Source organism: Pleurodeles waltl, chromosome 12, assembly GCF_031143425.1.
Source record: "Pleurodeles waltl isolate 20211129_DDA chromosome 12, aPleWal1.hap1.20221129, whole genome shotgun sequence".
NCBI lineage: Eukaryota > Metazoa > Chordata > Amphibia > Caudata > Salamandridae > Pleurodeles > Pleurodeles waltl.
In genome coordinates, this window is record NC_090451.1 from 519,149,120 (window position 1) to 519,175,825 (window position 26,706).

General features: G+C 45.5%; 1 protein-coding gene across 1 annotated transcript in view; it reads right to left on the reverse strand.

Moving 5' to 3' along the window:
• CFAP263 (cilia and flagella associated protein 263) overlaps window positions 1-26,706 on the reverse strand; it is a 191,466-nt gene that overhangs the window by 68,618 nt on the left and 96,142 nt on the right. Inside the window, exons 5-6 of the mRNA XM_069217411.1 lie at window positions 23,229-23,309; window positions 8,785-8,940 (exon numbers count right to left, since the gene is read on the reverse strand). Coding sequence (XP_069073512.1) covers window positions 8,785-8,940; window positions 23,229-23,309 — 237 coding nt within the window. The remainder of the gene's footprint in view (window positions 1-8,784; window positions 8,941-23,228; window positions 23,310-26,706) is intronic.

Consider the following 26,706-nt stretch of genomic DNA (forward strand, 5'->3'; position numbering starts at 1 on the left):
GTCATCCAAGCGGAACCCTCTCGTTCTGTCTATGTAAAAGCTGAGAGCTCTCCTTGGGTTCAGTCGATGGAGCCTCTCCTCCTTAGATGGGTGTGGAGGAGGATAGAATGTCGAGAGAGTGATGGACTGTCCCAAATGAAACGGAGTCACTACCTTGGAGAGGAAAGCCGCCCTGGTCCTCAGTACCACTTTGTCCTTATGAAAGGTTGTAAAAGGGGGGTGAGCAGAAAGAGCCTGAAGCTCACTTACACACCTAGCAGACGTGATGGCCGTAAGAAACACAGTCTTTAGAACTAAAAACCTTAAAGGGCAAGAATGAAGCGGCTCAAAAGGAGAGCCCATCAAAAAGGTTAAGACCAGATTTAGATCCCACTGGGGCATGAAGAACGGAGTAGGAGGAAACCTATTGGTAAGCCCCTTCAAAAACCTCAACACTAAAGGGGATTTGAACAAAGAGGGTTGATCAGGAAGACATAAGAAAGCTGAAAGGGCTGAAAGATAGCCTTTTACAGTAGCAACAGTGCAGCCTTGCTGTGCCAAGGACAATGCAAACATCAATATGTCTGACAAATGGGCACTTAAGGGATTAATTTGTCTCTCTCCACACCAATCAACGAATCTAGGCCATCTGCTCGCATAGACAGATTTGGTGGAGTGTCGCCGGGCCGATAAAATAACGTCCACCACATCCAGTGGGAGAGAAAAAGAACTCAGGTTGCCCCGTTCAATCTCCAGGCATGAAGGTGCAGGCTCTGGAGGTGGGGGTGTAGAACCCGCCCCTGCGACTGCGAAAGGAGGTCTGCCCTGAAAGGGAGACAGAGCGGAGGGCACAATGAGAGTTGGAGAAGGTCTGTGTACCACACCCTTCTTGGCCAATCCGGGGCTATTAATATGACTTGGGCCAGGACTTGGCGAATCTTCCTCAGAACTCGAGGAATCAAGGGTATGGGGGGAAATGCGTAAAGCAACTGGCCGTTCCAGGACATCTGAAACGCGCCCCCCAACGCTTCCTGCATTGGATACTGAAGTCTGCAGAATGCCGGGCAGTACTGAGACTGTCTGCACACACGTTTTGAACCTCAGCCAGATGGTTTGCCATTAAGCAAATCCGATAGTCCGCTGCCTAGGACCAGAGCCGCAGAGCCTCTCTGCAGAGAAGATACGACCCTACTCCTCCCTGCTAGTTGATATACCACATTGCGGTCATATTGTCCGTAAAGACTTGTACCGACTGACCGCGAATGGAAGGGAGGAAGGCCTTGAGAGCCAAACGTATCGCCCGCAATTCCAGCAGGTTGATATGAAACACCTGCTTCACTGGAGACCAACGACCTTTGATCCCCAGATCCCCCAGATGAGCTCTCCACCCCAAAGTGGAGGCATCCATTATCACCGTTGTCACCGGAGGCGGCAACGAGAACGGCTTTCCTTGAGACAGGTTGCCGACCACAGCCCACCATTGAAGATCCACTGCAGTGTCTCTGGAGATCCTTATCGACTCCTCGAGATCCCCTTTGTGCTGAAACCACTGCCTGCGGAGACACCACTGAAGAGCCCTCATGTGCCAGCGTGCATGAGTGACCAACAGAATGCAAGAGGCGAACAGACCGAGCAAACGAAGGACCTTGAAGACTGGAACAACCGCTCCTTCTTGAAACATTGAAATCAACGCCTGAATGTCCTGAATCCGCTGTGGCGGAGGAAAGGCTCGATTCAATGTAGTGTCCAGTACTGCCCCTATGAACAGGAGGCGTTGAGAGGGCTCCAGATGAGACTTGGGCACGTTTATTGAAAAGCCCAGACTGAACAACAACTGGGTTGTATCTGCAGATGATGCAGCACAAGCTCCAGAGACTTGGCTTTCACCAACCAATCGTCCAGGTAAGGGAATACTGTTATTCCCTTCCTCCTGAGGTCTGCTGCAACCACCGCCATCACCTTCGTGAAGACTCGAGGCGCGGAAGAAAGACCAAACGGAAGGACCGCAAACTGGTAGTGCTGCGACCCTACCACAAAACGGAGATACTTCCTGTGTGACTTGAGAATGAGAATATGGAAATAAGCATCCTGCAAGTCGACAGACACCATCCAATCTTCCTTGTTCAACGCCATAAGCACCTGTGCTAGAGTCAACATCTTGAATTTCTCCTGTTTGAGGAACCAATTCAAAATCCTCAGGTCCAGGATAGGCCTCAAGCGACTATCCTTTTTGGGGATCAGAAAATACCTTGAATAACATCCTTGACCCCTCTCTTGCTCGGGAACCAACTCCACTGCACCCTTTGTCAATAGGGATAGAACCTCCTGTTGTAACAACAGGAGATGATCTTCTGAACAAAAGGAAGGACGGGGAGGGAAGGGAGGAGGAATCTCCCGAAAGGGAAGGGCATAGCCTTTCCTTACCACACTGATGACCCAGGAATCGGCTCCCATATGGGAATAAAAAGAGACAACCTTCCCCCTACCAGAGACACATGGGACGCAATGGTTAGAGGACTAGGGTTGCTTTCCCTGTTGCAACCCTCCTGAGGAAGAGGAAGAGGAAGGGTGCTGCTGTTGGGTGGCCCCTCTAGTGCGGACTCTACCCCGCCCTCTAAATGATCTGTAAGGGAGGCTCGAAGGCTGTTGGGCTGCCTGCTGCGATCTCCCACGAAAGGACGCCCCTCGTCCAAATATTCTAAGCCGTCTAAAGAACCTAAAAGGGGTTGAAACAGCCTGCAGGCCCAAGGATTTTGCTGTTGCCCTACACTCCTTAAAGCACTCCAACGCAGAGTCAGCTTTAGTGCTAAATAATTTTGCACCATCAAAGGGCAAGTCTAAGAGCGTGGCTTGAACATCTGATGAAACCCCCGACGTGCGCAACCAAGCATGACGCCTGGTGGCAATGGAGGTTCCCATGGCTCTAGCAACAGAGTCCGTGATGTCAAGTCCCGACTGTATGACCTGCGCCGCCGCCGCTGACTGGGCGTCCGAGAGGAGTCCTTGTAGTCTTGGGGCATGTCTGGCAACGCTGCTTTAGCGGCATCCATTATTGCATGAATGTATCTGCCCAGGATACATGTAGCGTTAGCTGATTTCAGTGCCATGCTGCAGGAGGAGAAAACCTTCTTGGCAGACTGTTCCATGCGCTTGGACTCCCTGTCAGATGGCACTCCAGGGAAGGAGCCAGGAGCAGACCGCGACTCTCAGGACGCCTGCATGACCAGACTCTCAGGAGACAGATGTTTGGAAAGAAATTTGGGGTCTCCAGGCGCTGACCTGTACCGTCTGGCCACTGACCTGCTCACTGCTGATGAAGAAACAGGCTTCTTCCAAATCTCCACTATGGGATCCATAAGAGCTTCATTAAACGATAATAACGGATCCACAATAGCCGTAGCAGGATGAAGCACCTCCGTCAGGATATTAGTCTTGACCTGTGCCATTGGAAGTGGGAGTTCTAGGAAATCAGCAGCCTTCCTGATGACAGAATGAAATGAGGCTGCCTCTTCAGTATATTCCCCTGGTGGGGCCAAATCCCACTCTGGGGAAGTATCCAGCCCACTGGCAGTGTCCAACCCCTGAAAATCACTTAGGGGCTCTGCAATCTCCCCTTCCTCAAGGAGCTGTCTTTGGTACTCTCTCTCCTCCAACAACCTGAGGGCCTTTCTCCGGGACCACAATTTCGCCTCCAGCCCCAGCGTCGACAAAGAGTGGACCGACGTCGGAGAACGGCACCGAGAAGGTGTCACTACAGGATCTCCGGACTCCTCCGACGCCGGTGATGGATCCATCGGCGCCGTGGACACTCGATCTCCACCCATTGACGCCATCCGACTTCGGGACGCCTCCATCTGAATGGACACCGGCGTCAAAGGTCTTTCTATCGACGTTGACGGCTGCACCACCAGCGCCGGCACGAGGCTAGTGGCTCCTACCGGACAGAATGGCATGAACGGCGTCGGCCTGTACGGAGCCGGAGCGCCTAAATTAAATGCCAAGGGACCAGTTGGGCCAGCTGGCGCACCACCTCCCGGCGCCATGCTCTGGAACATGTCAAACATGGCATTAAGGAATGACGCCGGATCCGCCCCTGGAGCAGGGAAGGCAGGATACTCTTGAGGGGCCGGAGCCAAAGCCGGACTCAAATCCTGAACATCTGGATGCGCCGGAGATGAGTGATGACTCCGAGGCTCCACCACCTCAAAGACCGACGGCGCCGGCGAAGATTGCGGAGTCAAAGGCTGAGGAGACACCGTCGGGCTGACCTCCCAGGACTTATGGCGCCGGGCAGACAGAGACCTCGACCGGCTTCCTCTGGAGCGACACCAGGAGTCGTGATGGCGCCGCTTCCTGTGTCTCTTCGCCGACTTCCCTGATGAAGACCTATGGTGCCTCCTCTTCTCCTTCTTAGCTTTCGCTAAGAATAATTTGGCCTCACGCTCCTTCAGAGCTTTGGGGTTCATTTTTTCGCATGAACCACACTCCTGGACGTCATGGTCCGAGCTTAGGCACCATAGACAATCGTTATCCAGGTCAGTAACAGACGTTCGACCTCCGCATTCCCTGCAAGGCTTGAACCCTGATTTCTTCGGGGCAGACATCTCGAAGAAACACAAAGTATCCCTCTCGACAGCAAACGATACAAGAGCTGGAGAAATAACCGTTATCGAAGGCACGGAAAAAAGGGAACGGACGTCAGCACGCCGGCGAGGGTCTCTTATTGCCACGATGACGTCAGGCAGAGCCGCGTGGAGTCGGACAATTGTGGCGTCCTCTCCGACGTGCAGAGCTGGAAAGAAGTTTCAGTTGAATGCTGCACATGGGGAGAATTCATTAGGTGAGGAATCCACAGGTAGTTGTATCCATCAGAAAGAACATGTAAGTTGCCTGCAGCAGTATGTCAGCAGTATGTGTATCTCCTTCATGTTCAAACCCACAGACGAAAATGAGAGATTTTCTTGGTAATAGTGGCTCTGCTGGATATTTTGTAACCTCTGCAAATTCCTTATCTTAAAAATTGCTCAGCAGTTCTGATCTAAGGATCCTTTTTTATTTGCTATCAGTTGCTAGAAAAGTAACACTTACTTCACTGGTCATTACACAATACCGACTGATCTTGATGAAAATATAGTACAAAAATGGCTCCTACACACCCCACCTTTTCTGTCCCCTAATAATTTCCATCATAGAACGTCTAGAGTGAAACGAACCTCGGCAGGACGTGCCCACCAGGATTACAGAGGGGACTTCCTAATCATTTCCATCATGGAACGTCTACTGAGTGGGCTCCCATCTTAGTCTGTAGCCCTTAGGTGAGTGATAAAGAATATACAGATTGTTCTAAATATCCATCAAAGCAAACATTATCAGAGGTAATTTTCTCTTTCAATTGATACACTTTCCTCTGCACTTTTTTTTACTTTCATTAAAACTGCTTTTACATCAGATTCAAGGCGGGGGCGTTTAGCAAATATGTGTAATGACGACTAGATGACTACCTTGCAAATTTGCTGAAAAGATAATTCCATCCCTCTTTAGGAAATACAGCGTCTTTTTTGCCTCTGAGTGAGTGTGCAGTGATTCAATTAAAATTAGGAATCTAGTTTTTTGCCTCATAACACTCCTTTGTATAAATCACAATCCAACAAGAAGTAGGCTGCTTTGTAACTGTTATGACTTTGGAAGAATCTTACTTAGCTCTCTCCAATAAAATGGTGAGGTCATTCCAGGAATATAGTCTAGGCAGCCTCCGTATGCACCTCTGAGTGCAGAAGTAGAAAGACAGCTGCAGAGATGGGTTTCCTATTGGCAGGCAGAAAGGTTGTGTTCTCTCTAAAGTCCACCTATCACTGAAAGGGAGAGATCAAACACACTTCTGCCTGAATAAAATCAACAACTCATTAACTATCTCATAAAACATTTTAGTGGGCTTTCTTTCCATAATATGAAAAACAAACACTCTTATCATAGACACTTTCATCTGAAAGTAAAGAGCAGCAACAGAAAGCCTATAGTAAAGTCAAGATTATGGAATTCTTCTAAGCCAAAATGTACTAAACTAGGGGCAACTGGAGAGTCAAAGACGCTCTGACGTTGCTCAGTATCATTCGTTATGCCTTGTGTTGCACTTTGACCTGTGGTGAAATACAGCAAGCACTCTAAAGAAAAATAATGAATCCATACCTAAGTAGAACTAAGGAACTCCCCCTTCGGAAACTGAGAAGGAATAAGGGTCTCTAGGGGCACATAAGATGCTAACATGCTTAAGGTCAACAGAGATCCAACCCAACACATGAATGGCACTAGTATATTCTCCCTGCAGGAAAGGGCGACAGCCAAGTTAAGAGGATGGACGCATTAAGTAACGTCCATTGCATGAAAGCAGAGCTGCTCTGACACTTTTGCTTATGCCCACTAGTGGGCTGCATTAGGAACTCAGGACAGACCTTTACTGCTGCTGAGAAGAGAAGTGAAGTGAGTATAAGAAAGGCAACCCAGTAACCCCTTGAAAGGCTGGGTAGCTCGTAATATTCACTGTTGGCTTTATTAATCCTGGTCGGCACGTCCTGCCGTTGTTCGTTTCACTCTAAACATGGCTGCTGCCTTGTGCCTAGGTTAGCAACATGGTTATTTGGTTATTTTCACTCCTCATGCTAACTCCTTTTAAGCGCTCACGCTCATTTCGTGAATTGCATTTGGAACTCATTTTTTACCACTATTATTTATATTATTGTGCACATTTGTTCTATTTTTCATTTAGAAATTGTGGTCCGCCATTTTTCCCTGATAGTCCTCAGGATTTGTGTTGCTTAAATCTGAAACATCAAAGCTAACTTTGCTTCTTGCTTTGCACATAATTACATGCAAATTTACTGACAAGTCAATAAACCAACGCTTTATGGACAATATACCAATGAAGGGTGAATTAGCACAGATATGCACTTTAAACTGTACATTGAAGTATTAGTCAACTGCTGGATATATATATGAATATGAATATGCTGTAATTTAACTACTTATGTTTTAAGTGTTGAAATAACAGACTTGCCAATTAAATTAATCTTTTTGTTGTTAATATTTACATAGATGCCGGCATTGATTTATTCATATATGATGCTGGATTACGTCTTCATTAATTGCTATATTGAGGTCTGATGTTCCACCTTCCTCATGAAGATTCATTAATAAAACTGCTACTATTAAGTGTACAAACAATTCCTTTGGGAGCAGAGACCCAGTCATTAGCAATGCGATCCTCCAGCCCGACACAGCCCTAGAGTGGACTATAGAGTCAGACAGAAGACTGAAAAGGGTGCAGTCCTGAGCAGCTCTGGGGAAAGCAAATGACATTTTACAGTGCGGGCTGTGGTATCGCGCCATCTGACTCTTCAGTTTGCTAAACAAATGAAAAATTGGTTTAGAGGTTTTATCAGCTGGTGTGGAGAAAAAATAACTATCCCACAAGCTATATGGTATGTCAGAGGAAAGGGAATCTCTGATAGCATCTAGAAAATTAGCATGAGAAAAGTGATAAAATAAATGCTGTTGTGATAGCACGACAGAGCTGAATAATAGACTTCTGAGGGCAGAGTCCAAATTATGAAAGTGGAGCACAGACAGTACGCAATATAAAGGCAACAGAAAACAGTAGAAATTCACTGTGTTCCATCATTGTGTAACAAACACACTGTTTGAGATGGATTTGAAAGAGACTTGAAGAAAATGATCAACCATAAGGGGCATTTTGGGCCTAGAAGTCATCAGTTAAAAAATGTTCAGAAAGGTAAAGGAATTCTTAACAAAAACAGCCTGAGTTACAAAGTGTACTGCGTGTTTCTTGTAACATAGCTACATCCACTCTAAACCACAAAATATTCTTCGGGGCAAACAAAAGGCCTTCTTTAGGAATATTGCTGAACTGACCACCACATCATCCACCCCTCTAGAATAGGCAAAGTACGAAGAAAAGCACTGATGTGGGGGGGGTCCCATGGGGGTCTTCGTATGCCAGCACTTGTCGTTCTTTATGTGGATTGCTCATTCCACAGACATTCCAGGTGATCCTCATCAGAATAGCAAGAACATTTTCAGGTTTACCATATTCCATGCAAACATTTCTCACACAATGCAACACTGCGGAAGAGTTTGCAGGGGTGGCTCCTCCATTAGGGCGGAGGAGTGTCGCCCCCCGCCAGCAGCAGAAGCTGCAAACCTTTCACCACAAAGGGATAATAAACTAAGTTTATTATTCCTTCGTGGTGGAAGGGGCAGGGACACGGGGGTGATGAGCACGAGGGGAGTGCACTGTGCACTCCCCTCATAGCGCATGTGTGTTTGCCCGGCCGTCTTGTCCGGCCAAACACGCAAGCTGTAGGCTCTCTCCAGCCCAGCAACACGGTTGCTGGGCTGGACAGAGTCGGCACAGGCTCCCAGTCTGCCTGGGACCGCCCAGCTGAGCTCTCCCAGCCAATCCTGATGCTGCTCTGAGCAGCGTCAGGCTTGGCCGCAGGGCAGGCTGGGAGCCTGTGCTTGCCTGCAGCCTGAGCAGATGGAGGACAGGAGCGGCGCAGCGGGGAGCGAGGTAAGTTTTTATTTTATTTTTCTTTAATTACATTTTTGACCCACTCCACACACTCACTGCCCCCTCCTTCACAACGATGCCGGCCGCAACTGAGAATTTATTGTTCCAAAATTTAATAAACAAAGACCAAGCTATAAGGCAGTATCTCGATATGTCATTTTAGAGGCATGTATGTTCCCAAGCATTGGCATTAGTAGGTGATGCCAGCCTTGCCCATGTACCTTGTATGAGGTGAGGATCTGAAGAGTGTTTCCTGCTGTCAATTTCAGATGCAAGAGATCCTGGTTCCTCTCATCAATCCGCTCTAGGAATTGTCTGTTCTCAATCTTCAGCTGCTGGAAATCCACCTCATGCAGCACCTCGCCGATTTCATCTTTCTGAAAAGCAACACAGACAAAATGGAGTATCCACCTCTAATGACATGGAATTAAACTCTTAAACATCGCATGATCAATCTAAACATCTTTGCACCATTTACTTTGCAATGGAAAATAAATGATGCACAACGATTTAAGTTCCCTGCCATCACCTATGGCCTTAGCTACTGCCACCTCAGTACATTATCCCACATCTATTCTCTTGCTTTATAGTCAGTTTTTAACTCAGTTTTTTTTCTGTCTACCTTGCAGTTATCTGAGACTCTTCATTTACTAACCTGCTCTGTAATCTGTTGCGCGCTAGTCCATAATCTGTGTTCATAGCTCCATGGGTCTTGCGTTCTGCATCGAACTGCAGAAATGTGTCACTCATGATGTGCCCTAAATCTACACCACGCATGCACCACCAATCTCCGCTATGTTTTATTACTCTGATATCTCTGCTCTACGAGTGTTACCAACCTGCAATACGCTTTTCACTTACTCACTAGCCTCGGTCATGTGCCAAACTCACCCTGCTGTACTCAGCCACTCATTACCGCTGGCCATCAGGCCATCGTCAACTTACTGTATTGTGTCCCTCACCTTTTTCTGCTCTCTGATCATTGTCAAGCTGCTACAGTGAATTATTCACCTACTTCTAACTAGTGCCCTGCTTTAACATGCCATGCCTCGCCTCTCGCTTACTTCCACTGTGTATTTTGTTTACTCTTGTTGTATTAGGTATCAGGGAGGAACACAGCTGACAGCATTACCTTACAGCAAGTCATATTTAAATCTGTCATCCGCCGTCACAAAGAGGGTGCAGAACAATGACAAGAGAACAACATCTAGAAGACATCATGACCTATTTTACCAGTTGTCTGAGGGTATTCACATGGATGCACATATTGGCCCTGGAGTAGATGCATCTTCACTTAAGTGCTGGGTATATTTCTGCCACATAATGTTCCACTCATTTGCAAGAGTATGTCATCTCTTTAAGTCATTTGCCCAGGGTGTGGGCGGTCTCTTGCATTCAAATCATTGCCACCTGTCCCTTGGCCAGGACCAGCGCCCATGAACGTCAATTTACCAAAAGGCCAGGGTAGCGGAAGTGACATCACACGGCATTTGATGAATGTACTCACTCACACAAAGATGCTTACATATTGACACACACTTGCACATACACATACTCACATAAACACACTTAGCTGCACACAAGCACACAACATATATTTAAAAGCATTCTGTTTTACTACCTCAGCTGCAAGGGAGGGTCATAATCTAGATAATTATACCCCAATATTTATTACACTAATAATTAATAATATTCTTTTATTCACTATTAGTGTAATAGAAAAATGACAAAGAGCAAGGAGATTAGATCCCCAACCGATGTCCATAAGACCGAGATGCACCCTGTCTTTCTAGCACTGACTTTGCTGCCTCTGAGGCCAGAGGTTGCAAAGGCAGTGCCAGGAGTCGCAAGGGGCAAGCCAAGGATCGCAATTGCGACCCCTAAATGACATCAATGCCAGTTCCATAAATGCCAGGCAGTTAATTAATGTAGGAAGTTGTGACGCTCTCCCAGAAACGCCACTTGAGGCTTGGGTGTTGGGGGCATCCCAACAATATCAACTAACATGTCAAATAAACTTTGCCAATATACTAGTACCTTAGGACACTGCCAGGCCACGGGAAATAAATCGGCTTTTGGAATGCCCCTTTGTTTGCACGCTACTTACTCACTGTAGCCGAACGTAGCCAGGACCCCAAATTTAGACCATTGGTACCACTCAGGGGGATGTCTTCTAATATGATTTTTTTGCAAGGTATGGATGCCTAGAGATGGAAAACATGTGATAGCAAATCATCACTCTTTGCCTTTTGTCTGATATTATTGGATTAGCAACCATAGCCGAAAAAATAATGGTTTTCATATTTTTGATAAATAGCAGACAAATTCATCATGATATGTGGAAAAATAAATCTAATTCCACCAGATTGGTTACATTCAATATAATTTGAAAATAATTATGATTATTAATTGTAACAATAACAATATAGTCCTTAAAATAATAACAATAAAACTTTATTTTATTCCTCATATATTGATATAGATTATATGCATAATTTTCACTTACAATTTCAAATAATAATAGTGGTCACATCTTACATAGGCAATTTATGTCAAGAGTGAACATAAACACAATTTTATCATTCATATTCGTCATCTTCTTCTTCTGAATAGGTGTCATCATTCTCAGCGTCTGTTTGATTTTCACAGGTGGGAAGTCTGCACATGTCAGTGCACTTGAGTTCATTTAGACAGCAGACACGCGTCAGCAGTTTGCAGTTCCTAATGTAGTTGCAAGCTAGTAGATCTAACACAGCCTGAGGTGCTGGCTCCCCCTTCCAACCAGTCCACTACCATTTGCTCTGCTCCCTCCTGTTTTTCCAACTTCCACCCTCTCCCAATTGGACTAGGTGTCTGTGGATCATTCAGAAGACATCTCATGCTTATAGCGGCTTGATAATTCACACATTCAGAATGTTATTTCAGACAGTCCCTGTGAGGTTGAAGTTGATGACTGTCTATTTCACCCTTCTTTGTGCAGAATACATGATATCTCAAGTCATTCACGTGATGAACTAAAGATTTTGGTACATACAGCAAGCACGACAATTGCTCCAATTTGTCCATTAGTTCTTCAGAGAGATCCCATTTCTCTCCAAGCTACGAAAATGTTTCCTGTGTATGTCTGTTGGCAGATAGGATTTTTAATGCACTTACTTTTCCTGCAAATGATCTTACTGTGTCACATCCGGTAAACTTATGGAGACCTATCATAGCTCGATAAACATTTTCACCAAGAGTTGAAGCTATTTTCCCAATGTCAAGGACTCACAGGCGTATTTTAGTACCACATTTCAGAAACAATTCAGCCATGATTATGTTATGGAATTCCAAACAAATAATAAACACATCAGTGTCATTTAAGCTTATCATTACTGCCTCATAACTCTCATTAGCAGCGTGTGCAGCATGCAGCAATAAACAACCATCTGCTTCTTCGTGTGTACTGTTGAGGTCGGGCACTTCGTGGCAGCCTTCAGATGAGATTTTGTAGCATTTATCTTTACAGTTCGCGAACAGTGTTTTATTCTCTAGTTTTACTAAATACTCTTGTTTCTTCCATTCATTAACAGGAAATGTGATAAGAGTTGTTTTATTCCAGACGTGGCTTAGGAATTTCTTCCACTGTCTGATAATCTCAGAAGGTGAGATGCTCTGCAACTGGTGCCCTAGATCTTTCCCCCTGATTGTCCTTTTGCTGTTCTTAATATATATCTCACTGTATGTATCAAACACAACATTGATTCCTATTTCCTTCGTGCAAAGCCATAGACAAGACAGACATAGCCACCTCACCAAAGATTGATTCCTCTCCTTTTACTCTCTGAACAAGAACCATACCATCAATCAGTGTGGCTGAATTTCCAGGTATTTTCTATGCAGGAGTAATGTTTTTTGGCAAGTATGTTGCTAAAAAAGCTTTGTTTGTATTTCGCAACAGACCTTCTGGAGTTGCTAAAGTCCATGGTAAAGGTCCTATGAGATGAGAGAGTACAACCATCATTTGAAGGTTCTGATTCTGTGCTGTCACAATGATTCAGCCAAATAGTGCTTTGTCTGCTTTCGTGATGATTGTCCTGCCATTGCTGTTCACTGCCTTCTTCTTGGACATGTTAGTGAAGGTGTAGGAGGTGGGGTGTAGCGGATACGGGCAGAGAGGAGACGACTCAGACTATCAGAGGTGTTGAGTGAATATTTCTTTCTTTCAAAGTTTCTTCCATATGGTTCTACAGGCTCTAGTCCCAATGGTTCTTGTGCCTAATGTCTGCTCTCTTCTTCTTTCCAGGTGGGTGCTCTCCGGCCAGGTGAAGGTCCAGGAACGTGGTGTTGACCAGCAGAGAAGACGGGGAAGAGAGAAAAAGAAAAGGTAAGTCTCTTAATATAGACTTCTGGATGGGGTTAGTACAGGGAGAGGGAGTGCAGTGAGGTGGGAGGGAACGTAGGGTTACCCGTCAGCCCGAGATGTGTTTCACCCGATATCACTGTGCTCCACGCAGTCTTAGTCTCCCCGAGTACGCTGAAGCTTCTACCAGGTACGTTCAGATACCCCAGAGGAATAGCAAAAAACGAACGGAAATTTGTTACAATTGTACGTGACTCTAGTCATAGAGTGAGAGGGAAACTGTTAGTATTAGCACAGTCCGCCTCATCACAAATTGTAGTGGATTAGGGGAAATGCTTGCCGTCTGAAATGCTGATATTTGAGTTTATATAGAGGAAAAATTAAATCATACAGCAGACTCATTAGACCAGGATTTAAAGAAAGAAAAGGGAGAAAGAAGAACAGGAAGAAAAGAAGAAAAAAAAAAAGAAAAAAAAAAGTCCTGTACATATACCTAGGGTAGATTTTTACACCATTCATCTACCCTACCCGTTAGTGAAATTATCCCTCTGTTAATCCTTCTCTCCTCCCGCTCCCTCTTCCCTCCCCAGCAATGCCCTGTAGCCGTTCTGTAAGCAGGACCGTACCTGCTTTAGCCACGCCCCTCCAGGGACGTGGCGGTTAGTGAGCGTTCTTGGGCTTCCCTGCCCTTCGTCTCCGCTGAGTGTTCCTCGCCCACGTTGTCTGTCCTTTTCGCTCTCAGATGGTGGTTTGTGCGCTCTCTGTCCGCGTCCTTCCTCTCCTCTGTATTCATCGGCCGCGTCAGTTGGCCCTCTTTTGTTTCTACGGGAACCCGGATTTCCAGGTTCCCGATGCCATCTCCTTCCGGGTCGCCGTCGAGGGTGCCCCTGGGGTACCCATTTCCCCGATGGTCGCCAGAAGGAGTAGCCTGTGAGAAGGTTTTTAGTTTGTTGATTTTCATTGGGTCATGGAACTTCTTAATATGCGGATTATTCTCAAGTCGCTCAAGTTTGAAGTCTGTATTGCACTGTTCACCTATTTCATGCACCTTCATTATGTCAGATACTATGTCTTGAGATGTCTTTTTTGCCAAGGAGAGACTAATGAGATCATGTGACCCAACAAATGGGTTTATCCAGCTTTGAACCAGAATAACAGCTCTCGTAACAGTATCTTCATCTTTTTCAATTTGTGACTTATGTAGGTCTGCATGAGTAAGATCTGATATGTTGCTCTGAACCATTTCCCTTATCTGACCCAAAAAGGAGCTTCTCTGTTTAGCCATCATATAATATCGTTTCACAGCACCCACCTTGAGGTTGAACCTTGTCATACCACCCGGAGTCTGTGTGTCTTTGTTGACTGGTACCTCTAGCGCTTGATTAACTGGAATTCGTCCAAATGAATTAACAGCTGACAGTTTAACTTAGAAGCATCCGTTGATTTTGTTTGTATCTCTGGATGTTTCACTGCAAGTAATGTAAATTCTGCATAGTATACAAGAAGGTATCTAGCGTAGTTCATCCTGTCATATGCGTAACACCATGAGACCATAGAGCGTATGGAAGTTAGGTTTAAGTGGCAATTTCCTTCTTGAGCAGTGTGCAGCAGAGCCAGCAAGACATTTTCAACAGTATCCACATATGACATCCAAAATGTAGAGAGATCTCCATTGTCATGACAAAGATGTTTCAGGAATACATCCCAAAGCTGTTTTACTTTGGCAAAGGCAGCACTCTGTAAGAGGTTGTCTAATCTCTGTTGGCATAGGTCTTTTGCAAAATCATTAACATCCTCAATAAAGGAGCAGACTACCTGAATGTTCTCTTCGTAATTCTTCTCAACACGGGGATAAATTCCAACCTAGCCAGTCTCAACATAGCTTCATACACACACTTGTGTACTCGAACTGCACAATTGTACATACAACCTTCTAGTACTGATGATATGGATCCTTCTGCTATCATGTCTGCTTCAATGCAAAGATCATGAAGGTCAGCATCTTAAAAGTGTTTTCCAAGAATGGACATGACATTGCAAATGGTGTTCATTCAAAGAATGATTCTGTTGTACATTGCTTTATGCTTCCACACAATCTCAGTTGCTTTTTTGTATAGAGAACTTGATCCATGACCACTACAATTTTTGCCAAATGCAGTGATTCCCTTATTATCTCTGACTGTTTCAAAATTCCAGAAACAGTTGCCAACTCAGTTGCAGGGCATTAATTGGCAAGTAGCCAATAGAATCCTGTGCTACACTAACTTGGTCTCTAATAGTAATGTTAAATCCTGTTCAGCTTGGTATTATCTGTGCGAGGCTCACTTCTTGTCTTGTAACAACCCAGATTATGTTATTTTGTGCAAGCTTCAATGGGGCAACACATTCCAGCATGACTTCGGTACTTGCCATCAATGGCTGAGGCCCAACTCTTTTCACCAGAAACATACATGAACAATTCTTCGGTATTTGTGGTGGTCAATGTTCTTTGCTTTTTTTTCTCAATGCTTGGGAGAGGAGTTTTAAAAGGTTGTGGTCCAAACAACTTGGCCTGCACAGTTATACCTTTGACTTGATTTGCTGTCCCCTTACCATTAAGAGTCTCTTCCACCCTATCAATGTTATCCCATCCTAAGTTAGAGAAGACATGAGGCTGAATGTCAGCTGGAAGAACAATTTGCTCATTTAAGGTAGCAGCAAGTTTCTGAAGACACAAGGCAGTATCATTTTTTTCCAGTCCTGAGTATGAAATCCCATGATCAAGTCAGTTGAGAGTGCAAATGATTTCAACATTGCCTGTTGGGTGTTTTTAGGGCGTATCGGAGCAACAATTGCTTGGGGGGGGTCTCTGCTGGCCATTTTTGAGTGCATATACAATGTCCTGAATGAATGATTTTTGACTTCATATACAATGTCCTGAATGAATGATGAAGTAAGGTGACCCTTTTGGATGGCTTTGTGTTTTCTGGATCTCCAGTCAGAAGTCCTAGTAGGAACCGTTTAAGGTAATCAGGCACTGTAAATTAATATTTATCAACATCTGATGAATGATATGGCCATGGGGTTGATGTTAAGTTTGTTTTAATCATTGTTCTTATGTGTGATCAATGATCTTGTTCATGTCTGTTGCCTTAACCTTTAAAACTGATGATTCTCTTTTCAACCCTGGTTTTCTCTTACAACGTCCTCTAGTATGATACTGTCAGGTTGGGCCAATAATATTCCTTGGTTGTCTGGGAATATGTAGAGGTAGTCACCGAACTCAGAGTCACATTTTCTTCGAATATGCTTTTTGGTTGATTCAACGATCCTCTGTATTCCTCTGCGTGTCATGAGGGTTTCAAGCCTTTCAGTGAGAGTTATCACATGTATTACCTCTTTGTTTGGAATAATCACAGTTCTAATGTATTGAAATCTTTCATCATATGCTTCATCTCTCATATTTTTGTAGTGATCATTGGTTTGAATGTTAGACGCATGAACCTCCTACTTTGCTTAACCCCGGCATAATTTGTATAACAAAATGCATGATAATGGGCTTCTGCAGCCACTATGTCCCTATTATAAACTGCTAGGATCTTTGAATCACAATTAATGGTTGTACACCCTGGAAGCCTTTTGTCAACTCTAAGTTCCGTGACCTTGATTAATTTCTCATGTGTTGATATTCCCTTGTAGCATTTTATCTTTCCACAAATTATACATTCTTCAGCATACATGTTTGACTTTAATGGTGTTCTAATGTTTAAGCGTTTACTCATGCACTCACTTGTTCCAGAATCATCACTGACACTTGCTTCAGCTTTTCGCACATAGTCTGTAAATCTCTCTTCATAGTAAATGCCCTTCCTCTGGTAAAATACTTGGGGAACCGTGTTGCTTTCCACATTCCATTCAGTGTCTAACAGTGGAATGTGATTCCTTATTTGAGCTGCCTACAACAAAGTTTTCCATGATGAGTAGTCCTGCAGTCTTTTCAGTGTAACTCCATGTTGGACATTTGATCATAAATGAATTATACAAAGGGGAGTAGACAGACAGGATGTGCATGTTTCAGTCTTCTTCATGATGCTGCACGGTCATTCACCACAAGCTCTGGAATAAGAAATTAATTAAAACATTTATACATTTTACTTGGTGTACTTAATATAATCATAATTACTATTATAATTATTATCAATTTATATAATCACGTTTACCGTAATTTTAATTTTTAATAATAAAATTCACAATAATAAAAATTATGAAAACATTTTCATTTACATCAAGGTATCTTGGGGGTTGAGTGGTAACTCACAAAAGGCAAAGAGTTATGACTTACTACCACATACTTTCCATCTCTAGGCGTCCATATCCTGCCAATAAATTTTACAAGAACCCCCCCAACCCTTCCCCAAGTGGTACCGATAACATGGTTGGCTCAAGGCCTAGCTGTTCTCTTGGGTGGATTTGTGCTTGTAGTTAAACGCAATCTTCTTCACCTGGGAGCAGGAGTGTGCCCTCATTTTGTCAGGAAGCTGATATCACAGGGTTTCTTCCCATTTTCGTTTAGCTCCCAACAGAGAGTCTGTATTGCAGGATAGGAGCATTGTGTATAGGAATATGATGAAATGGCCCACATCCGCCATAAAACATTCTCATTTCAGGAGGCAGGTTGGGAAAGTCAAGTGCGACTTTAGCCGCAGATTGTAGCTTACGATAACAGAGCTTTATCAGTGGTGTATCAGCTCCCTGGTCTCGAAAGTGCTATAATGACATAAAGGACCCATAATGGTCGCAGAGGGTATTTATCCCTTATTAGTGTAGTAATTTCTTCAATACTTTTTCTTTGGTTGGTGGGATTAGAGGATTATCTGTGAGGGACTGTAGGGGTGAATATTTAACTTAGGTGCCACTATTTTAGCTAAATCCCACAAGTTGCAGTAGGTCCTAGCAACCCGTCTACACTGGCCCTTTTGGGGCATGGTCTAATGCCAACGAAACCCAGTAGCGATCTGGAGTGGATGATAGCCCTTTCCACCTTGACCTGTACTGCCTTTGTCTGAGCCGTGGCCCAGTGTTTTAGATAATGCGTCAGTGCCAAGGTAGTATGCATAAAAGCCTGGAACTGCCAGCCCCCCCTTCCACAAGGGTCGCATGAGCACCTCCCAATGTATTCTTGTCTGTTTCCCACCCTCCATATCAATCTAAGAAGCACCTGTCAGAGTGGCTAAACACACCAAGGGGAGACATATCAGGATGGTAGCAAATAAGTAAAGAAATCATGGCAGCAGCACCATTTTCATGAGGGAGATCTGCTCCATCATAGAGTATGGTAGGCAGATCACTGTTCAATGTAAGTTTTCAACTGCTCAAGCGCTGTGCCAAAAGCTAACTCATCCATCACGGTGGTGAGTCACCTACACATCCAGATATTTAATTCCACGGGCTCCAGTGTAGTATCAAAGCCTGTAAGGGAGAAAATTTCAGATTTGGTTCAGTTGATTCTTAGCCCTGAGTGACCCCCAAAGCTTATGACCTCACGACAATGGGGGATAAATTCTCCTCAGGCCATTGGACATAGAGAATCACATCATCAGCATGTAACAAAATTACTATTGAGCTATTGCCAAGCCTCAAGCCGTGATGGGAATGTAGGTCCAGAATGTAACAAGCTGGAGGTTCAATGGTGAGCACAGAGATCAGTGGGCATAGAGGACAACCTTGCTGAGTACCTCTACCAATAGTAATGGTCTTGCAGTGTGTTCTAATGACCTTGACTCTAGCCATGGAGGTGGTGCATAATAGGTCAATGGCTTGTGGAAGTGGTTGCAATAAGCAAATGTTTTTTTCAATTTCCCACAGTACTACTATTGAGGGTAATCGTAGGTCCACCCTGTGGAGGATTGCCATCAGCGTTCTCAAGTTAAAGGCTGTGGATAATTAGGGAATGGACCCTGCTTGTTCCGACAGGACTAAAAATTACATGAGTGCAAGGAGGCACTGTGGTAGTATTTTTCAAGAATTTTATTCTCAATATTCAAAAGGGATAGTGGTCCGTAAGATGTACATAGTGTATGATCTTTTTTCGGTTTCAGCAAGACTGTTATGACTACCTCCATCGTAGTGGGAGGTAGGTTGCCCCTAGCTATTGCTGCACTATACATATCCAAGACCTGGGGGGGCAGTAAATCTATGTATTCTTTATAAAGCCCTACCAGTAACCCATCACTAACTGGAGCCTTGCCTCTAGGGAAGTTCATTATTGCCTTTTTAATATCTTAGAGGGGAGTTAAGCACGTCCCTAGCTTCACACTCTTCCAAGTTAATGCCACCTGGGCCAGATACCTAGCTGTAGTAGCCATGTCTAACTGTAACTAAGAGGTGTAGAGAAGCTCACAGTACAGGTGAAAAGCAGTTCTCATGTCAGGGGACGCTGTGGTGATCTCATCTCTTTCAGAGTGGATTCTAGCAATACACCCGGATTCTAATTTCAGTTCTGAAAATGTCACAGAGTTCCGTAACCTTTAGGAACCAGCTATAAAACAGTGAGGGGAGGGCTGCATCACACAGTACCAGCACAACAGTGAAGTGGTCAGAAAGGGTCCTAGGTAGGACCATAATCTTCCGAAGTCTGCTCATCGGCGTATGGGAGAGCATCCACATATCACTCTGGGAGGACACATTATGTAACAGGAGGTCAAATGTGTATTCTGTGTCTGGTGGGTGCAATACCCTCCAGCGGTCCACCAATTCGCAAAGCTGCATGATGTGAGTAATAGCATTACTCATGTGTGTAGTGGAACGTTCTGTGTTGGATATTCTATCTAGGCATGTGAAGATTGTTAAATTAATATCCTCTCCCCATATCAATGGCTAATCCTTGAATGCACAGCACATACATAAAACCTTGTCAAAGGCGCTAAGACCGTATATGTTAACCAATAGTAGGCACCAACCTTCAAGCACTCCTGCAACAATCACACTTCCTGCAGTGGTGAACTGGAGTAAAATTGAGAGGTGCGTTAAAGAAGAGTGTATTTCTTCTAACATAACTACATCCACTCTATGGATGCTAGCACTTGTCGTTCTTTATGTGAGTTGCACACCCCACAAACATTACAGGTGATTATTTTCGGAATAGCAAGTCATTGGAAAATCATCATAAGCCATCTGTATCCTACGTGTTTCATTCAGGCCCTTTGAGCTGATCAGGTGCTGTGTCTATGTGTGCGTGTGCCAGTGCTTACTTTGTGCTTGTTGTTTCCGGTGCTAAGCACCTGCACTTATTTAAGAGGGCCGGGGCTTATTCTTCTGTCCCAAGCATTTGCTGCGAGCAAAAGACAAATATGGGAAAGACGGAGGAAGGGAAAAACGAAAACGCGTCACAAGGGGAGGAAGCAGAAAGCTGTAGGGGCAGTAAGTGGCTTTATTTGGGTTGAAGAGACCCGAGGTGGCTTCAGGATTATGCAGCCTCAGTATTCCGTGCTCGCAGATTTAATTGTAGCAGCTGCGTGTTTAGGAGGAGAGCTTTGAGCATCGGCATGTTTTTATTTACAAATTAAGCACTGGCGTGTGTTGTACACAAACAAATAGAAAACAACCAAAACAACCCCCATCCCTTCCTTACCCACGCCCAAATAATCCACACAAATAGCCTCATCCCGTGAGTGGTCATGGCATGGAAAGTATTGATGTTCTGCACGCGTGGAGGATCAGGGGCACAGCTTTGCTCCAGGCACAGCACCTATGTCCACTAATAATTACTATTGTACCTTGTGCCATACACTGGATGGGTGAAATATGTCTGACCTTCATTCGATTTTTGTGTTGAAAGTATACAGGTTGAAGCCTCTAAAGAAAAATAATAAACTGCCTCCATTTACAGCATCTATTGATCTTCTAAAGATATATATGTACAATACAGTATATAGATATCTAAGACAAAGTAGATGGCCCCTGTCAAGTTAGGTATCATAGAAAACTTTCATATGTAATGAAGCAGTGAGCAGCCTTATTAAACTAATCATTATCACTGAGAGTGGAGGCCCCATGGAGCCGGCCACTCTTTGTGGAGGCTTGGCTGGCCAGGTCAGGTGAAGGGTCTCCACAAGGTTACATATAATGTTCAATGAATCTAAGTGCTGCATCCAATTGTACAAAAAGATGAGCCTTGACATTGTATTCCAGCTGTGCTAGGGTCAAAAAAGTATGGAGTACTTGACCCCTTTTGTTCTGAGTCTTTTTAATAACTGTGAAGGATGTCTGGGCTTCCTACACTGCCGGGGTAAAGTCCGGGAACACAGCTATGCGAGATCCTTTGTATTCCAAGCCAGGAGTTGCCCTGTTGAGTTGGAGAATCAGGTCCCGGTCTCTATGGTTGAGCTATGATTGGTCTGGGATCACGCCTGGCCATGGTCTGGGTGCCTGAGAGCGGTGCGCTCTGTCCACAAAAAACGTGGAAAATACTTTCCAGCCAAATAGATTCTCTAGTAGCTCAAGTTTAGTGTTGGCATCAGATGCGGTGCCAGGAACACCCCTAATGCGCATGCTGTTTTATCGGGTTCTTCCCTCCAGATCCTCATCCTTTGCCTTATGAGTTTCAACTCCAGAGTGACTGAAGACAGTGTGGTTGCTGTGTGTGGATGGGTGTCTTCCAATTCTAGTCTCCGCCTGAGCCTACCTTGTATCATGCTTATCCAGTCACTCCTGAAAGTGGTCTATTCAATATGTAAGGTTGTATATTTTGTTATCTATGGACTACAGACTAACTTTCATGTCTTTCAAAAGAGCAGCAATGTCCAAGTCCTGGATGTTTGTGTGTGGTGAAAGTATATCCTCCCCCCGTGGGCGCCATTGATTATTGCTTATCAAGGTTAAGTTTGGCTTGTTTGTGGTTGGTTTTTCACATTTTTCTATGCTCTAGTGCTGAGCGGTGACAGTTCTGTACCAAGAGGGTGCCTGAGTGCAGAGGTAGTGATCACGGCACAAGCCTCGAATCTGATCCAGTTATGAAGGCAGGATATAAGGACGGCCATACACAGGTGAAGGCAAGTACAGCTCAGGATGTTAGGGTGTGCCTTCTCAGTTGGGGCCTAGTGCTTCAGTTCAGCATAGCACACACAATAACATGTGAGTGCCTCAATTCAACAGAACTGCCGCAGGCCACTGCCTCGAGCTCACCAGTCACAGTCCCGGGGCCAACTGTCAATCAAGACTCAGAATAGGCAGCAGAGCATAGGGAAGGGCAGCAACCTCCTCTCCCCCTCATTTAATTTTTCACTTCCAGGTATGATTTTGTCATGTGGTTCTAAAGACCATTCCTTTAGCCCATGCACCTCTCCAAACCTCCAGTTTCCTTTTGGTTTATGCACTGTAATAATGTATTTTTTCTAAGACTTTCAAGTGGCTGTCCTTCCCTGCAGGCCAGAAGCACTGAGCTTGTGCTTTTTATCTCTCTACAGCTTGGCCCTGGCCATGAATAGGGGACACTGCAGGGCCCTGGCGTACCACTGCAGGCTGCCCACTCCAGTCCGCAGGGCTTTCCTCCAGTGAGCCCACGCTGCGCCCACCAAATCGGAGCGGGGTGACAGTGCTAAGGTACTTAAGGAGGGCCCAAGGCCAGACCGCCACAGCACCCTCTCCCCATCCCGAGAGAGAGCTCTCCTGGCACCCCCTTCTACCACCATGTATTTATCAACAGGCTGTAACAAATTACTCTATTAGCTCTGTCCTGTACCCATCACAAACCTGCCATTTCCAAACAATCACTTACCTGTGATTCACTCCGATCACCAGTCTGCTCTGCTGTCAGTAACCTACCTCTTCTCTGTTCAGTACCAGACTGCCTTATGCACTCACTTACCTACGTAGGCCTTGTACTCCACAACAACCTTCTTGTGCTCTTTGTCTGTCAATCACAGATAAGACTTTGAATGCTTAACCAAATGCTCTTGCTTTGACTCACACATAACTGTTTTGTACTGATGCCGTCAAAATGCTAGTGTGCTTATAAAGCGCGCTACTCACCCGTGAGGGTCTCAAGCTTAATACTCTTTGCCCACTTCACGCTGTGCTCAGACCCACATCAGCGTAATCTTCTCTTCTCTGCCTGCTTTGGACTACATCACAAAACTACCGCAGCCATGTGTGTTCATTTCATCCTTGACCCCTGCTAGCTGACCATCACTTACTTATTCAGTTCTGTGCCCATCATTCAACCGCTCTGTTCTTTACCCATCATCCACAAGCCCACTGTTCTCCCCAAGGCCCACACATACCTGCTATTGGAGCAAGCCACTCAACTGCTGCTCCTCCGAGTCTGCCTCCAACTGCTACACTCACCTGTCTCAGCTGCATACGTAATTTTTTCTTTTGCACCTTAAGGGATACATTTTTCAAACGCAGTTTATCGATCAGCATGTCCTGCAAAATTAAAAACATTTTTAAACTTCCGTAAGCTCATCGATTGAATAACAGCACAACAACTGTCAATGAAGGAAAACCTTTCTTCTTATTACATGCGAAAAAAAGTTCCTTAAGCTGTTCAGCGATTCCTCACAGGTTGCCGCTGTTGATTTCAAGGCACTACTGTGAATCTTGCAGAATGACAGAGTACATTTATACACTGCATAATACATCCATTTTACGCCAGTACGAGAAGGCCTCACACTAACAGGTCTGGGCCAGAAAAGCTACACACTCCATAGCTCTTATAGAATACCAAAACAGTAAAGGAAGATTGAGAGATCTTGACACAGGTCCTTCATGGAACATCCGAGGCTGTTGAGAAAGGAGGCTACATATTCCCGAAAGTGATTTGGGGGTAACATAGTTCTATAGATTTTCCAATACAACAGAACTCTCTCTGGAATTACGGAGGCTGTGAAGAAGGGCAGCATATACCTTTATGAAAAGCAGGGGGCGCAGAGAAGTGTTGATGTTTGTAGAGGTGTGTGAAATTATAATTCTGATAGTGAATTTCTGTTAAGATTATACATGTGAAGTTTATCATCTTCACCTGCTGGTACTAAGCAAAGATTTCCTGCAGATATTTTTCTATGGTAGAATCTCCCCCAGAAAGTATATTTTAAGTATTTTTTTCTCACTTAGCTTATTTTATGTAGGATATTTAAGCCAACTGTATTTTTACAATTTGCCAACGTTGTGACAATAAGGATGTTGTAGAAGTTAAAACAAACTTCATGAAATGTGTCTAACTTTGCACAGGCCTAGTATTTGTAGCATATCTGTTGTGGCTAGGCAAGGGCTATAGAGATAAGTGAGTTTTTCCCCTTTGCAATTCGCAACAGAACATTTGGGCTGTAGGGAAGGGAAGAGGGATTTTCCGTTATCAATAGGGACTGGCATGGGGGGCATGGCTAAGACGCTGAGTATGGCGAACGCTCATCTTTGAGTTACATTACCCTCCCGCTGAAATCCGATCAAGACCCGGTCCATGAGGGCCCCCGAATGTTTGACATCCCTGCATCGGTGGGGGGAGCGCAGGGGGGTTCTGACCCCGTTCTTGGCCGTGGTTCTAGCGGCCGTCATCGTAGCAGGGCCTGGACAGCGAGTAGCAGCTGGGGGGCACTGGTCAGCTCTCCCGGAGCGGCTGCGAGGCTTGGGCGGCACGCGCTGAGAGGACGTGGGCAGCAAGGATCATCTGCCTCACACCCTGTGCTTGGGACCTGGACACTCTGGTGATCTGCTGCTAAGGCCTCTTGTTGCCATCTGTTGCTGGCAGATGTCGGCCCTCAACTACTTTTGGGAGGCCGTGCCTGGGAGGCCGACTGAGGCTCGGGGTGCGTCAATGGATCGGTGTGGCTCCGCTGTGTGGCCGCACAGGAGCCATTTGTGCCGCCCAATGAGTTGGGGGCCTGAAGGCCCTGGTGCGGCTCTGCAAAGGGTGGGAACATCCCATCACCATCAGGCGCAGGTGGGCGTCAACCCTCAGTGAGTGACTGTGGGCCTCGGACATGGGAAAATGTGGGTTGCTGGTACAGCTACATAGAATATCTCTCTCCCCTATTCCCCCTTCCTGCCTCAAACTCCGGGTGCAGAGGAATGTGGTGCTCCCCGGCCAGCCTTGGAGCCTGCCTGGCCAGTGCCCCCTCAGGCGCCAGAGGGGATCACAACGCAGCTCTGAGGTGGTGAGCACCGGTCCCTGGCTCCAATCAGGATGCCACACCTTAGACTCATGGGGGGGAGGGGGGCTCTCAACCCCACAAAACAGATGAGCCACTACCTGCAATGGAGTTCACTGGCCCGCCAGCTATACCAGTACTGGTGATTTCGAATGGTGGGGGGGCGATCTCCCTCTCCCTCACTTCCCTGGGCCCTGGAATGCCACGCAACACCCAAAACTATTGTGCTCTATTACCTAGCCTTTCCATTGCACCTAAAAAGTCCTGAGGATGAACCTGGGGAAGGACAGCCTGGGGCCCAGGCCTCACAGGGCTGAATAGACAAGTTCACAAGGCTTGCATGGGCAGCTGAGAAAAGGCCTCTGTTGACAGCTGTATTGACCTTGGCCCCTGTCCTACAGGCCATCCAGGACCTTCAATCCTAACTGTAGGGAAAGATGGGGGATCTGAACGTTGACATGTATTTGGTACAGCAAGATCTGCCCAACACAACAGCAAGGGTAGCAGAGGCTGAGGGCCGCAAATCAACAATAGAAGACACCCACCATGGACTTCAAACCACAGCCTTGTACTCCAAAAAAACAGTGCACCAGTTCAGACTTCGGGTGGAAGATGCAGAGGCTGTTTGAAGCACAACAACGTAAGAATTGTGCGGATATTGGAGGGCGCTGATGGGTCGCCTCCAACTCAACTTGTAACTATATGGTTCTTTTTTGGATACCAAGGGGGAGCTGTTGCTGTGTTTCGCGGTGGAGGGGGAACACAAGTCTCTGGCACAGAGGTCCCCGCTGGATGCACTTCCTTGGCCCATAATTGCTTGCAGCTTCAAGCTTGCACAACGGGATAAGATCCTCAAAGCTTCTCGACTGAAAGAGACCCTGACTTGCGACTCTCTTCAGGTAATGGTCTTTACCGACTATACGCTTAAGGTTCAGCAACATCAACTCTCCTTTCTGGCAGTCAAGCAGTAACTACAAGCACACCGCAGCCAGTACATTTTCCTCTTCCTGGGTCAGCTAAAGGTCATTTTGGAGAACAAAACACTTTTTTGACATACCCGAAGCAGCTTGGTCATGGTTGGAGAAGAGACCTTAATTTCAGTGGGCTCCACCCACCTCGCCCATCCATCGGAGTGGGGTGGAGCCGAGTCTAGGTTGGGGCAGCTGACACTCTAGTCCTGGTGGATGCTGCATCATCGACACTTGGTTACCAATTTGGCAGACTCCACCAGTCCGTGCTGCTGGAGGTCCTTGGACAAGGACTAAACACATGGGGGGTCACCCTCATCTTTGACTGCAGGAGGTGATCCGTCCTCCTGACATGCTTCAACACCTGGACCCTCACTGGACTCATTATCTTTGCCACTAAGCAGACAACTTGCTAACAAACCTATGGAGCCCTCTCTCTCTCTCTCTCCCTTTTTTTCTCTTTTGTAAAATATTTTGCGTTCTTGTAAGTTGTGCTTTTGGGGGTGGTGAAAAAGAACGATGTTGGAGTTTGCCCCCTTGGTTGGTGGCAGTGCCAAGTTTATTCCATGACAGGAACTTCATGTTCTTGAGTATGGAGTGGAGGGTGGGTTGAGTATGTTACAGTTTCAAATGTTTGTTTCTCATGTACCTACCCCAGACAGTACTACACACAGATGTAGCTGACACTGAAGCTGTCCTACATCTCTC